This window comes from Buceros rhinoceros, unplaced genomic scaffold, assembly GCF_000710305.1.
Source record: "Buceros rhinoceros silvestris isolate BGI_N320 unplaced genomic scaffold, ASM71030v1 scaffold19093, whole genome shotgun sequence".
NCBI lineage: Eukaryota > Metazoa > Chordata > Aves > Bucerotiformes > Bucerotidae > Buceros > Buceros rhinoceros.
Genome location: NW_010402053.1, coordinates 1,455 through 13,231, shown reverse-complemented (window position 1 = coordinate 13,231; position 11,777 = coordinate 1,455). Strand labels below are relative to the sequence as shown.

Sequence of the window (11,777 nt, the reverse complement as noted above, 5' to 3'; positions counted from 1 at the left end):
TAGGGAAATGTGATGGCAGCAAGCGCTAGGGAGACAGCAGAGCATCACGAGAAATGTCCTGTGTTTGGGTGTTTGTCGTACAGTTACGATTTTGGTAGATCTGAGTGCAGGTTATGGTGTTTCTGCAGATCTGTCTCTTATCCTTATAAAATGGATAGGTCTGAGTAATGAGTCAGTCCTGAAGGCATGAATAAATGATGTAGAAGTACAGGCCAGCTGTTAAATAATGAAGCAAATTATTGCTGTGAGGCATTTGGAAGGGCAGGGAGGAAGCATTAGGTAGGTGTGTTTGCAGCAAGATGTCTTCTGCCATAAGAGCTGACCTAGTTCTGAGTGTCTGCAGAATATCCCTGGCTAAGAGCTTTGCCTGTGTCGTGCTGCACACAACTTAATAATATTTGCGATATTTGGCTTGTGTTATAGGGTGCGTACCAGCTTGCAAACCTCCGCCAGAGGATGGCACCACTATTCAGCTTTCCTCGCCGCCTTGTAATCCTAACACCACTGATTTTGCCTCTGTCACACATTACGGGATTTTTCTCACATTTCTCTTTCTCTCATTTTAATTTACAGGATTTAATGGAGCAGCTTGAAAAGCAAGACAAAACTGTTCGCAAGTTAAAGAAACAGTTGAAAGTGTTTGCTAAGAAGATCGGTGAACTTGAAGGTACTTCTGTATTTTGAGAGAAAGATTTTTGTTTACTTTCTGTGATCCCACTGTCCTCATATCCATCTGTTTTAGCAGTCGGGAGGGCGTGAGGTCTTCAGTAGCAGTAGCCTCTTAATGGAGTGCAGACACAGGAGGTATGCTCGGAGCTGTCTGTTCTTTTGCAAACCTTTAGAAGATTTGTCATGTTTCAAAGTGACGAGTAAAGGAGATTGATGGTTCTCTGAAGGCAGAAAACATAATAATAAATATATAAAAATAAAACATAATAAAGGAATATTACCTGGGCAGTTTGTGTGTGTACCCAAAGCCACTGTCTGTTTTTGTCAAGACAAAAGCAATACTGTATACAAACTGGGCAGAAATAATTTTACCCAGTTTTCCTTTGAATGTGAATTTGTGGAGCCAAGAATGCTGAGACTGTCTTCCTCTGCTTGAGGTTTCTTCTCAGAGCTACTGGCCAAACTTGAATGTGAGAATGCTGAGCTATGGACTAAGCTAATTTTATTTTTATGAGCGTCAGTGTGAGTTGCCTTAGGATCTTGGAACTGGTGAGACCGAGAGCTTATTGTGTCTTTGCCTAAGTAAAGAATTTTAATTGCTAAAAGCTATTAATAACATTACGAAGTTGAAGTTTGAATTTGTTTTTAAAGAATCCTGGTCCAGGATTCAGAACCTTTCAGAAACCTTTCAGAAGTTTTTTCTGGTCATCTGCTTTTTCCAGAAACAAGCTTTCTGCTTAGTGAGTTGTTTCATTGAATACCAAGATTGAAATCAGTGGCTGTAGTGTGCAGAGGGTCAGTATTTGAAAAGAGCAGTGACAGCAAGTTAAACCTGGACTATCAGGACTACGTTATCCTTTGGTTAGTGGGAGCTCTCCTTCAGCTCCCAGCTGGAGTTCTGCATTTTCTGCCCCATTTGACAGGTGCCCCCATTTCCACGCTTACAGGATGTGCAATAGTTTGTGACTGCCTGCAGCTGGGAGGGGTGTGAGAAGAGGATGTTGCTTTCGTGGGATGAAGCTGAGGTCTGCTTTTCAAAAGCAAACATGTAACTTAATCAGGTGGAGTGTAGGTGTTGAATGTGACACGGTGAGGCTCTGTATGCAACAAGCTGGATGTTTCATGCATCCTTTTGAAAGGTTACTCAAACTACGTTTGTTTTTAAGAAGTCTTTCAATATAGGTTGGTTACTACTGTGGTATTCATACACAATACGGAGTGTGCGAATGTTTCTGAAAACATAGTTCTGTCTGTGTTTATTACCAAATTAACTTAGAAAGGTGTTGTAGGTCTGGCTGGGATGGAGTTTATTTTCTTCACAGCAGCCGGTACAAAGCCATGTTTTGTATTTAGGGCTAAAACAGTGTTGGTAACACACCAGTGTGTTGGCTGTTGCTGAATTGAGCTTACATACTGTCAGTTTTCTCTTTTTTTCCCCACTCTGCCTCCTCAGTAAGCTCGGGGGTGGAAGGGCACGTGGGCCACAGCTGGGACAGCTGACCCAGACTGGGCAGAGGAATACTCCGTTCCACCTCACATCAGGAGCCAGAAGAGGGGGGTTGGTATATAAGCTAGCTGTTGTTTGGAGGTTGGCCGGGCATCAGTCCCACTGTGGGGAGTCGTGAGTGATTGCTTTTGCTTTGCTTCCCCCATTCTGCTTTCCTTAGTTTATTAAACCATCTTTATCCCCACCCACAAGATTTCTCACTTTTCCCTTTATTATTCTCTCCCCTGCCCTGTTGGAGGCAGGGTGGGTGCTTGGCTGCTGGTTGAGGTAAACCTACCACAATTGGAAACAAAGATCAAGCTTGAAAAATACTGGCATTTTGCAAATTAACAGTGACCCTTGCAGTATTCAACAGGGATTAAGAGATTAACAGCTATTGCTTTGTCTTTGTGCTGTTATATGACAAAACCCAGGAACTCCGCAGTAAGTTTTTGTTAATGGATGCTATTCACACACTTCCACTCTTCTTCAAAGGAAGAATACCCCCCGAGATACATTTATCAACGACCTATCATGTTGTTCAACGGGATTTTTGTTCATAAGTGTTACTCATCCTGAACCAAAGAAAACATTTCTTACTTCTATATGCTCAAGTTCTTCCTTAGAAATGTCATAGCTTCCTCCGGTATGCGTTGGTTTCACTGGAAAATGTAATACCATTTCTTTTGATTTCCCCTCTGAAGTGGGCCAGATGGAGAACATATCACCTGGACAAATCATCGATGAACCTATTCGTCCAGTTAACATTCCACGGAAAGAAAAGGACTTCCAAGGGATGTTAGAATATAAGAAGGAGGATGAACAGAAGCTTGTCAAGAATCTTATTTTAGGTAAGCATCTTTCTCATTTGCGGCCCCCTCTGCTCCCACACACTCTGAAAAATGAGCGATAAGAACACAGAATTTGCATTACGGTATCAATAGCTTATTTTGGTTTTGGGTTGGTGTTGGGTTTATCTAAAATTCCTAAATGTCTGTTGAATCTAATCATCCTTCCTGACAAGTACAGTGCATATTAACGTGTCTGGATGTTTTTTAGCAGGCAGTTAAGTTTCTTTATTCTGTTCTGATACTTTACCAAGAAAGAGGTTATTCTTGGTTTTGTTCTTAGTTTTCACTGGCCATATATAGAGATGTATGTACTATTAACTGGGAAGGTTGCAATTACCTCATATAACATCTTCCAATGACTTTACACTTAACAAAACAATGCGTGTTTGTTTTTCCCAAGAGCTGAAACCACGTGGGGTAGCTGTCAACCTGATTCCAGGACTACCAGCATATATTTTGTTCATGTGTGTACGTCATGCGGATTACCTTAATGATGACCAAAAAGTGCGGTCATTGTTGACTTCCACTATCAATGGCATCAAAAAAGTGTTGAAGGTTAGTTAATCTGCTTGGTTTAGAAGAACATTAATTTAAAATTTGCTTTTGGTTTTATGTTAGAGGGGCGAGGAAAAGGCTTTCAATGAATTGGCTCTGGATTCCTGATTAGTAAACTCCTCCCACCGAGGTCCCAACAAAAAAGTTGTCTTCACGAGCAACAAATTACACTGATTAGCATTTTACCCATGTAATGTCACAGATGCTTTGAGTTAGAGGAAGAAGAACTACTTTCTTTTTATTTTGAATAGTCTTCCTCCTCTGAAGCTGTGCTCTGAAGGCTTGGATGTAGTCAAAGTTTGCATAATGAATCTTTGTTAACCTTCTCCAGAACACTTAACTAAAATGTTTCATTTCCTCATTGGCTTCACCTACAGATTACACTGATGATAATATGTTACTGCCTAAAGTTTTTGCAACGAGTTGGCTAGGAGAGTTTAGGCCATGGGTATCCCGAAGGCATTGCTAAGGCACAAACAAGCTTCATGGAGTTTTTTAGTTTTTAAATAAGAGAGAAGTGCTCAAAAGCCAAGCATTTAATCCAGCATTGAGAACATGTTTTGAGAAAATGTTTAATAAACAGTCATGCAGGAGCTTAGCTATTCATAGAAATCTTTAACCATTTTTTAAGAGAATGAAGTGCATGCTGTAGAGCTCTGAAAATTTTAATTACTCAGCATATACTGGATCCTGCGTTCTTTGGTGAGGAGGGTTGGTTGTTCTCTTTTGCTTTCCATATCAGAGTGCAAAACATCAGAATCTGAGTAGCCACAAGAAAGTGGATTTTAAGTGTTTAATTGTTTCTCTAACGTTTTATTATTCTATCCCTCCTACCAGTCTTTGCTGAAACGTTTGTTTTTATCCTCAGAAAAGAGGTGATGACTTCGAAACAGTCTCCTTCTGGCTATCGAACACCTGCCGATTTTTGCACTGTTTGAAGCAATATAGTGGAGAAGAGGTGAGCAGTGCTCCTGCTCTGGTTTCTTTTGCTCCATAATGCTATTGTGATCACTACCCTTACACAAATTCCTGTAATACCTTAAAACCTAGTCCGAGTCTCTTAAAACAGCTACATTTTTTTGGAATGATGGGGATGACATCAGTGGAAAGCATGGGGAGATAAGATTTGATCCAGCTTCTCTTTATTGGTATCCCAGAGGCTGGATGACATTTTGCTACTTAACTCAGATTAAGTAGAAGAATCTGGCCACTGCCATGATGTTGTTTAGTAACTCACTGCACTTCCTGTGGAAAAGGCTGAATTAAGCCCTTTACCCGTAGCCCAGCAGACCAGTTTACATTTGGAGTCTGTGGTATGCCTAATTTCTTTCCAAACTGCACTGGGCTTTTGGCTGTAAATGGCCAGCTGGGAATGCCCCGCTGGGGTGGGAGGGAAGGGTCTTACCTGCCAGGAAGTTGGCCGACTTTGTTCCAGTGTCACATATACTTGAAGTTTCAAGTCAAGGAAGCAGATGTTGCACAAACCACAATTGAAAGGCAAATCCTAGCATTAGCCTCAACCAGAAGTTCCGAATTAAAGTTCTGAGGGGCTGCGACTGTTATTTTGAAAGTATTATTTGTCAGTTCCATGAAAAAATACTAATACTGGGTTTGTGTAATATTTTTGTATTCCATTAAAGTGTTTGTTTCTGTTATTTTATGAATTCAGGCATTTATGAAGCATAATACACCTCGTCAAAATGAGCACTGCCTCACCAATTTTGATTTAGCTGAATACAGACAAGTACTGAGTGACTTGGCTATTCAGATCTACCAACAACTTGTCCGAGTGCTGGAAAACATTCTGCAACCAATGATTGGTAAGGCAGAGTTGAATTCCTTCAACGTCATCCGCTAGTACCAAAAGGAAAATTGTGATGGTGGTCATATGCTGCATCTCGTATTTCTTCCAAACCAGTAGAGTTTCGTTAATGGTTCCTGTGGTATTCTGTTTCTAGAGGACAAAGACTACACTGGACAGGTTGATTAGAGGAAGAACTAAACTGTGGCTGGTTCTCCCAGCAGTGACAGAATAAATCGATATACCTCATTCATGCTTGTCATAATTCGTACAGTCACATGAAGAAACTATTAGGACGGTCTGATATGTGTTGCCTTGTTGGGAAGTATCCCATGGGAATTAGCGATGAATTAGCAGTGATAAAGCTCACATTCAGAGTTTGTTTCTTTGGTTTTTTTAATTAAAAGTACTTTTCATGTTTCCTTGCTAGGCTGTACTGTCACACAGGTTTTGATTACGCTTTCTGATCACAGTGTTTAGAAACTATGGGAGGGAAAAATATGTTTTACTGAGCTAGAGTTAGACTTTCGTTTTAATTACACATGCTGGAATCTTTGTTAAAACCCTGTAAGTTTAGATTTTGCAGTACATAGCAAGACACAGAATTGCTGGGAATCATGGTGAAGTGGGGCTAGCAGAAAGCCCAGCCTGCTCTTCCTACCAGTGAAAATACTGGGTTTGGTCTTCCACAATAGGCTTGCACATTGGCAATTTTCAGTCACTATAATAATGTTGTCAATCAAATGCAGTTTCAGGAATGCTGGAGCATGAGACTATCCAAGGTGTCTCAGGAGTGAAACCAACGGGGCTGCGGAAGAGAACATCCAGCATTGCTGATGAAGGAACCTACACTTTGGACTCCATTATTCGGCAGCTGAACTCCTTCCATTCAGTGATGTGTCAGCACGGGATGGATCCAGAGCTGATCAAACAGGTTGTCAAGCAGATGTTCTACATCATTGGGGCCGTAACGCTCAATAATCTTCTCCTCCGCAAGGACATGTGCTCGTGGAGCAAAGGAATGCAGATAAGGTGGGAGAACTCGTGTCATACTTTTCTTGAATGTGTTGCTGGAAATCTTAGTGAACTCTTGGCACTGCTGAACGTTATTTTGATGGAATAGCAGATACATTTGGAGTATTATTTTTTCTGCACACAAACAGTTGCAAATGCTGTTACACTGGATTTGTGAGGTTCAGTTAAAAAGAGCTAAGGCCAAACCCCACCTGACTTTCAAGAAAATGTGGTAGAAGCAAAACAAAAGTATTTCATCATCAAGTAGGAATCAGAACTGTAGGTGATATGTTTCAGCTCTTCTTTCAGCTTCTTCTTTCTCAGCTCTTAGAGAAGAATAGCGAACATGCCTGCTGTGTGGGTTTTTTTTTATGCTGGGGGTGCAGTGGATACCTGCTGTGTTCATCCACACAGTAGTTTCCTGGGTCCTGCGGTAAAGCCATCTCATTCTATTCCTGCTTTGGGCATCAGTTGTCCAATGCATCCTACTGGCATATGCCAGGAAATGTAGCCAAGGCATGCCAGTCCCTCAGGTAACCTTGAAAAGCCTCGCTGTATATTCTCATGGCTGAAACCTCATTTGCCTTTCTTACACTCATCACATTCCTGCAGTTAATAGGAACAGAAACAAATGGGAACAGCTAGTTAAAGGATGTCTTTAGCCATAGTTTCTCACTGTTTTGAAAATCAAAATCTCCTGACTTAGTCAGAAGGAAATAGTATGAAGACAAAATTACAAGAGTGAAAGAAAAACATGTAAGGACAAAGAAAAAGCACCGGGAAAGAGAAATTGCACATGCTTTCGATTTAGCCTTTATCACACATTAATGTATTGATGCTCTCACCCCTTTGTACAGGTACAACGTGAGTCAACTGGAAGAATGGCTACGTGACAAAAATTTGATGAATAGTGGGGCTAAAGAAACACTGGAACCCCTCATCCAGGCTGCACAGTTGTTGCAAGTGAAAAAGAAAACAGATGAAGACGCAGAAGCCATTTGTTCAATGTGCAATGCACTGACTACTGCCCAGGTGAGCAAACTCGGAGTGTTCTGCTCTGGTGGTGCCGGCTGTGCCTGCCTGCGCTGCTCTCACACACGGATCAAAGATCTCTTGCTTTGTTTTGCGTTAGTGCAGCTAAAGCAGACTAAGTTGAAGGGGTAAAGAAAAGGACCAGAGCTTTTCGAGGTCTGATGTTCGAGATAAGTTCTGAACAAATGTGAGGAAGCTCAGGAGATTGTGCAGTGTGTAATGCTCTACAGAGTCTCTCAGATTGTGAAAATCCTTAGAGGAAACTCTTCATTCAAAGACTTCTCTGTACTCCAGACAGCTCTGCCTGGGATACGAGGAAATGATCTTTCTGCCGTCAGAGTTAGTATCCAGTTAATTGACGGTTCACACCGGGCTGTTGTCGCGGCGTCTCCACTCAAAGGCGTTAGGTTACTGTATTAACCTGTGTTAACCCATTAGCCCGAGAAGCCTGAACCAAGTGTATCTCAGTAAACAGCTGAAGACTTCTGCTTATGAAAGCTTAGATTTTGTACAGATGAGTTGCACTTTTTTTTAAACCATGCTACATATGCTTAGAACTTGTACAGAAATAAGTGGATCCAAGCGTCTTTGATTACTGAACATTCCCATCAGGAAAAGGCAGAAATTTCTCCATTTCTTTCACAGTGGTGTCAGGACCAGGACTAGCAGTTGCGCTGATACAGCTGTTTGGATTTACTGATTCACAGTGCTGTAAAATCTGGGTTTGTACTGAAATGAGTAGTTAGAATTCCACATGCTTCAAGCTGCTTAACTTTGTTAAAAAGCGTTGTGGGTTTTTTTCTTTTAAAGGAGAATAACATAAAAAAATGAAGATAATTTTTATACGTTTAACAAACTTAACCCATATTATTTAAAGTCTTTGTGAAGCAGTTGTTACCTTCGGTGGCTTTAGCCCTATTTTTAGAGAAATAGCTCACTCTCTTGAAAACCTGTGAAGTCATGAGACTCTCTTGAGTGGAAGCTACAGAAGGTCATAATTATAGGGTCGAAGTTAGGGTGAGAAATACAGGATGTTTCCGGGGGTGGAACCACAATCAGTTACTTATCATCTGATTTTTCCATAGTTTGTTGTCTTCCACACAAATGCAGAAATTTAGTTTCTACCTCCAAAGAACACGTGTTCTAAAGGAGGCAGTCATGTAACGTACGAGTAAGCAGGTGGTGGAATTCTGTATGAATCCATAAAGCAAAAAATAACAAATATTTGTCAAGAATTTTCTTTTTTAAATAGCTGACTTGGGCAATATCTTACCAGTAAAACGAGCCTAAGAATGGCTGTTCTTCTCCACAGATTGTAAAAGTTCTGAATTTGTATACTCCAGTTAATGAGTTCGAAGAGAGAGTCTTGGTGTCATTTATACGGACAATACAGGTATGGCTACATCTTTTTATCAAAAATCGTTTGACAGTTTCTAAGAAACCCTCTGGTGAGCCAGAGCAGTTTGTGTCCTGGGAATCTGACCTGGGAATCTGACGTAAGCTAGGCTTTTCGGCTATCACTTCTTAGCTGTGTTGAGAAGGTGATGTCAGTCCTAAAATTTTAAGCAGTCACGATTTACTGCTTCCAGACTTGCCTGGAAATGCTAGTTTTCCTGTCGGTACATACGAGCTTTTTGGAAGGTGAGAGTTTTTTGTGCTTATACATCTTTGTGGGTGTAAACACACTGGTACTTTCCAGGCGTAGTCACGTGTATCTGTCAGCACACATGAAATACTACCTCCTTTGCAAGAGGATTGTTATCAGCGAAGTGGCTAAATGCTAATGTAATCACCTTCTTATCTTTGCAGATGCGTCTGCGAGACAGGAAGGACTCTCCTCAGTTGCTCATGGATGCTAAACACATCTTCCCTGTTACTTTTCCATTTAATCCATCCTCTCTGGCATTAGAAACCATTCAGATCCCAGCCAGCTTGGGCCTGGGTTTCATCTCTCGTGTCTGATCCCAGGGATGCACCGTCAGTGTTAGATGGAGAATCAGTTGCCTGATATCTTTACCCGATAAACCAGAGTGAGCCACTGAAAACATATTTTCTGAACAAATAGTCTCTATATGCCCAGATCTCTAGTAAAAGTAGCTGGAAAACTGCGTAACAGCACCACAGACTGAAGGTGAATAGAAAGATGTGCGTTTGTGTTCGGTCTCTGCATTTATGAGGATGTCACTGATTCACACATTTCCAGAATGTGGAAATCGGGCTTGGACAAACACTTTGTCTTCAGCTGTCTAGAGACGTTTTTAGATCTTCAGTAACATATTTAAATAGTGTAAATTAAACTCTGTGTGTAATCTTCTCATAGGCAGGGACCAACAGGGACAGTCACAGTCCTGAACATAGAAAACTTGAAAGTCATGCATTTTGTCACCTGGGACAAAATACACAGTCACTTAGGAGCCTGTTACATTTAATTTGTAAAAACTGGAATGGAGAAACACAAACTGGCAATATATAAAAAGATTTCTTAAACCGCCTCCTTATTTGTGTCGGTTTGACATGAATTCTAGCGGTCAGTCTTACAGCTCGCTCTATGCTCTAAGTTAGGTGTTTACTTGTCGGTACTGTGGTTTACCCAGCATACTAAATCGCTGCTGCATATTGTGTTCCTTTACATGTCAACAGTATCATGCTGAGCACTACAAATAAGACTTCATTTTTTGTTGTCAACCTTATTTATAGTCAATGCAGTCTGTTATTTTAACTGAGTTTTTGCAAATGGTATTAAATAACACCTGTAGAGGAAAATGGCAACTAAGCACAAGTAGCACACTGGAAATTACATGTTTAGTTATTTTAAAAAGTAGTTAGCTGAAAGTACAGAATCTTGAAGCAAATTTTCAGAAGCCAATAATGATTTTAGTATTTATTTAGATTTTCTAGTCTGTCTAATGTTCTTTGTTTGTAGACCCCAGAGATGACAGTGTGTATTTCGAGTATAATCTCGTTTGGTTTGTGGCCACTAAAAAAAAAAAAAAAGGAAAAGAAAAAAAAAATTATTCTTCCGTACTGGAATTTGAGAGGAAAAAAAACTTTAATAAAAAAATCTCTGCAGTAGCCCAAGGCTCTCATTCTTTGGAAGGCTGAGCAGCAAGAGCGTTCAGTAGGTGTTGACTGCGATGCTGTCTTTTGCCTGTGGTTCATGCTGACTCAATGGCTGGACATCCAGAGCGCGTAACGGGAAACTGAGTTATTCTGGATATTGCACATCTTACTGGAAAGATTGTTCTGTCTCACACATCTTGGATCATGCTGTGTAGAATTCACATTTCACAATGTGCAACCTAAGCACAGAAGCCTTTCTTAAGGTTCCGATTCTGAACTTTAAACCAGGTAGTTTGTGGTGTACGGCTCAAATACACGTGTAAAAAAAGAAAGCCACACACATTACTCAATTGCATTGTGCAATATTTTTTATGTATTATAATAATTAGCAAGTTAGTATTAACAATTTCTTCTACAATATTGAGAAATAACCTAGAGGTACACTATTAGACTATTTGGTACTAATCTGTTTGCCTGCAGAGTCAGGGAAAAAATTTGCTGTTAAGCTGACGGGAACATTTCAGAGATGCTTTCCTTGCGAGGTGGACATGCTGTTTGTGTGGCTGATAAATCAGTAGCAAAGACATCCCTGAACAACCTAAACTCTGTCGATACCATTTTAAGATACTCACCTCTTATTTTCAAATGCGTATGCCCCACATTTCGACTGATGGATCTTGCAGTACCAGGAACCCCGCACTGCACTGCATAGATGTTTTGAGTGATCCTTGCTAAGTTACTGACGTCGTTCTCCTGTGCTCAATATACCAAACGCTCTTTCTTCAAATGTTACTTGATTTCTGAAACTACGGCTGCTGCTCAGTGGCTGCAGATAAGGTATCGCGTAGTTTTCAGACCGTTAGGGGTACTGTGCTTGTGAGAATGTAATAGGAAAGCCTTCGCATCAGTGTTGAGGTTAGGAAAGAACATCGGTGAGAATGTGCTGACCTACAAATTTCTTCTCCTATTGAAAAGCAAACAATTGGCACTGCAGTATGTTCATACTGTAGATCAGAAAATGTATCCACTACGTAAGCACTAGTGTTTCAGACGTAAGCCTAAGTGTATTCTTTGCTTATTTTTAAAGTCTGTTTACCTGTAAAAAGCCTTACTGTATCTTGTTTCTTTGGAAAAAGTAGTGTTTGGTAATGTATAGGAATCATCCTTAAACTCAGTGGTTTGACTGGTATTACTTCTAAATCACATGAAAAGTATATGCTGCTTGACATGTTTTAAAGGAAAATAATTTTAAGTTGGAATAGATGTGTAGCTGGTAATTCATCTAACGTTTTACATGGCAGTATTTTAC

At 40.5% G+C, this 11,777-nt stretch overlaps 1 protein-coding gene across 1 annotated transcript in view; it reads left to right on the top strand.

The window, feature by feature from the left end:
• Positions 1-10,688, top strand: part of MYO5A (myosin VA (heavy chain 12, myoxin)) — a gene marked incomplete at its 5' end in the record, with an annotated part of 98,530 nt that extends 87,842 nt beyond the window's left edge. The window contains 9 exons of the mRNA XM_010132528.1: positions 574-667; positions 2,860-3,006; positions 3,407-3,561; positions 4,430-4,519; positions 5,231-5,381; positions 6,112-6,394; positions 7,234-7,408; positions 8,721-8,801; positions 9,218-10,688. Coding sequence (XP_010130830.1) covers positions 574-667; positions 2,860-3,006; positions 3,407-3,561; positions 4,430-4,519; positions 5,231-5,381; positions 6,112-6,394; positions 7,234-7,408; positions 8,721-8,801; positions 9,218-9,370 — 1,329 coding nt within the window. The remainder of the gene's footprint in view (positions 1-573; positions 668-2,859; positions 3,007-3,406; positions 3,562-4,429; positions 4,520-5,230; positions 5,382-6,111; positions 6,395-7,233; positions 7,409-8,720; positions 8,802-9,217) is intronic.
• Between the last annotated feature and the right edge of the window lie 1,089 nt (positions 10,689-11,777).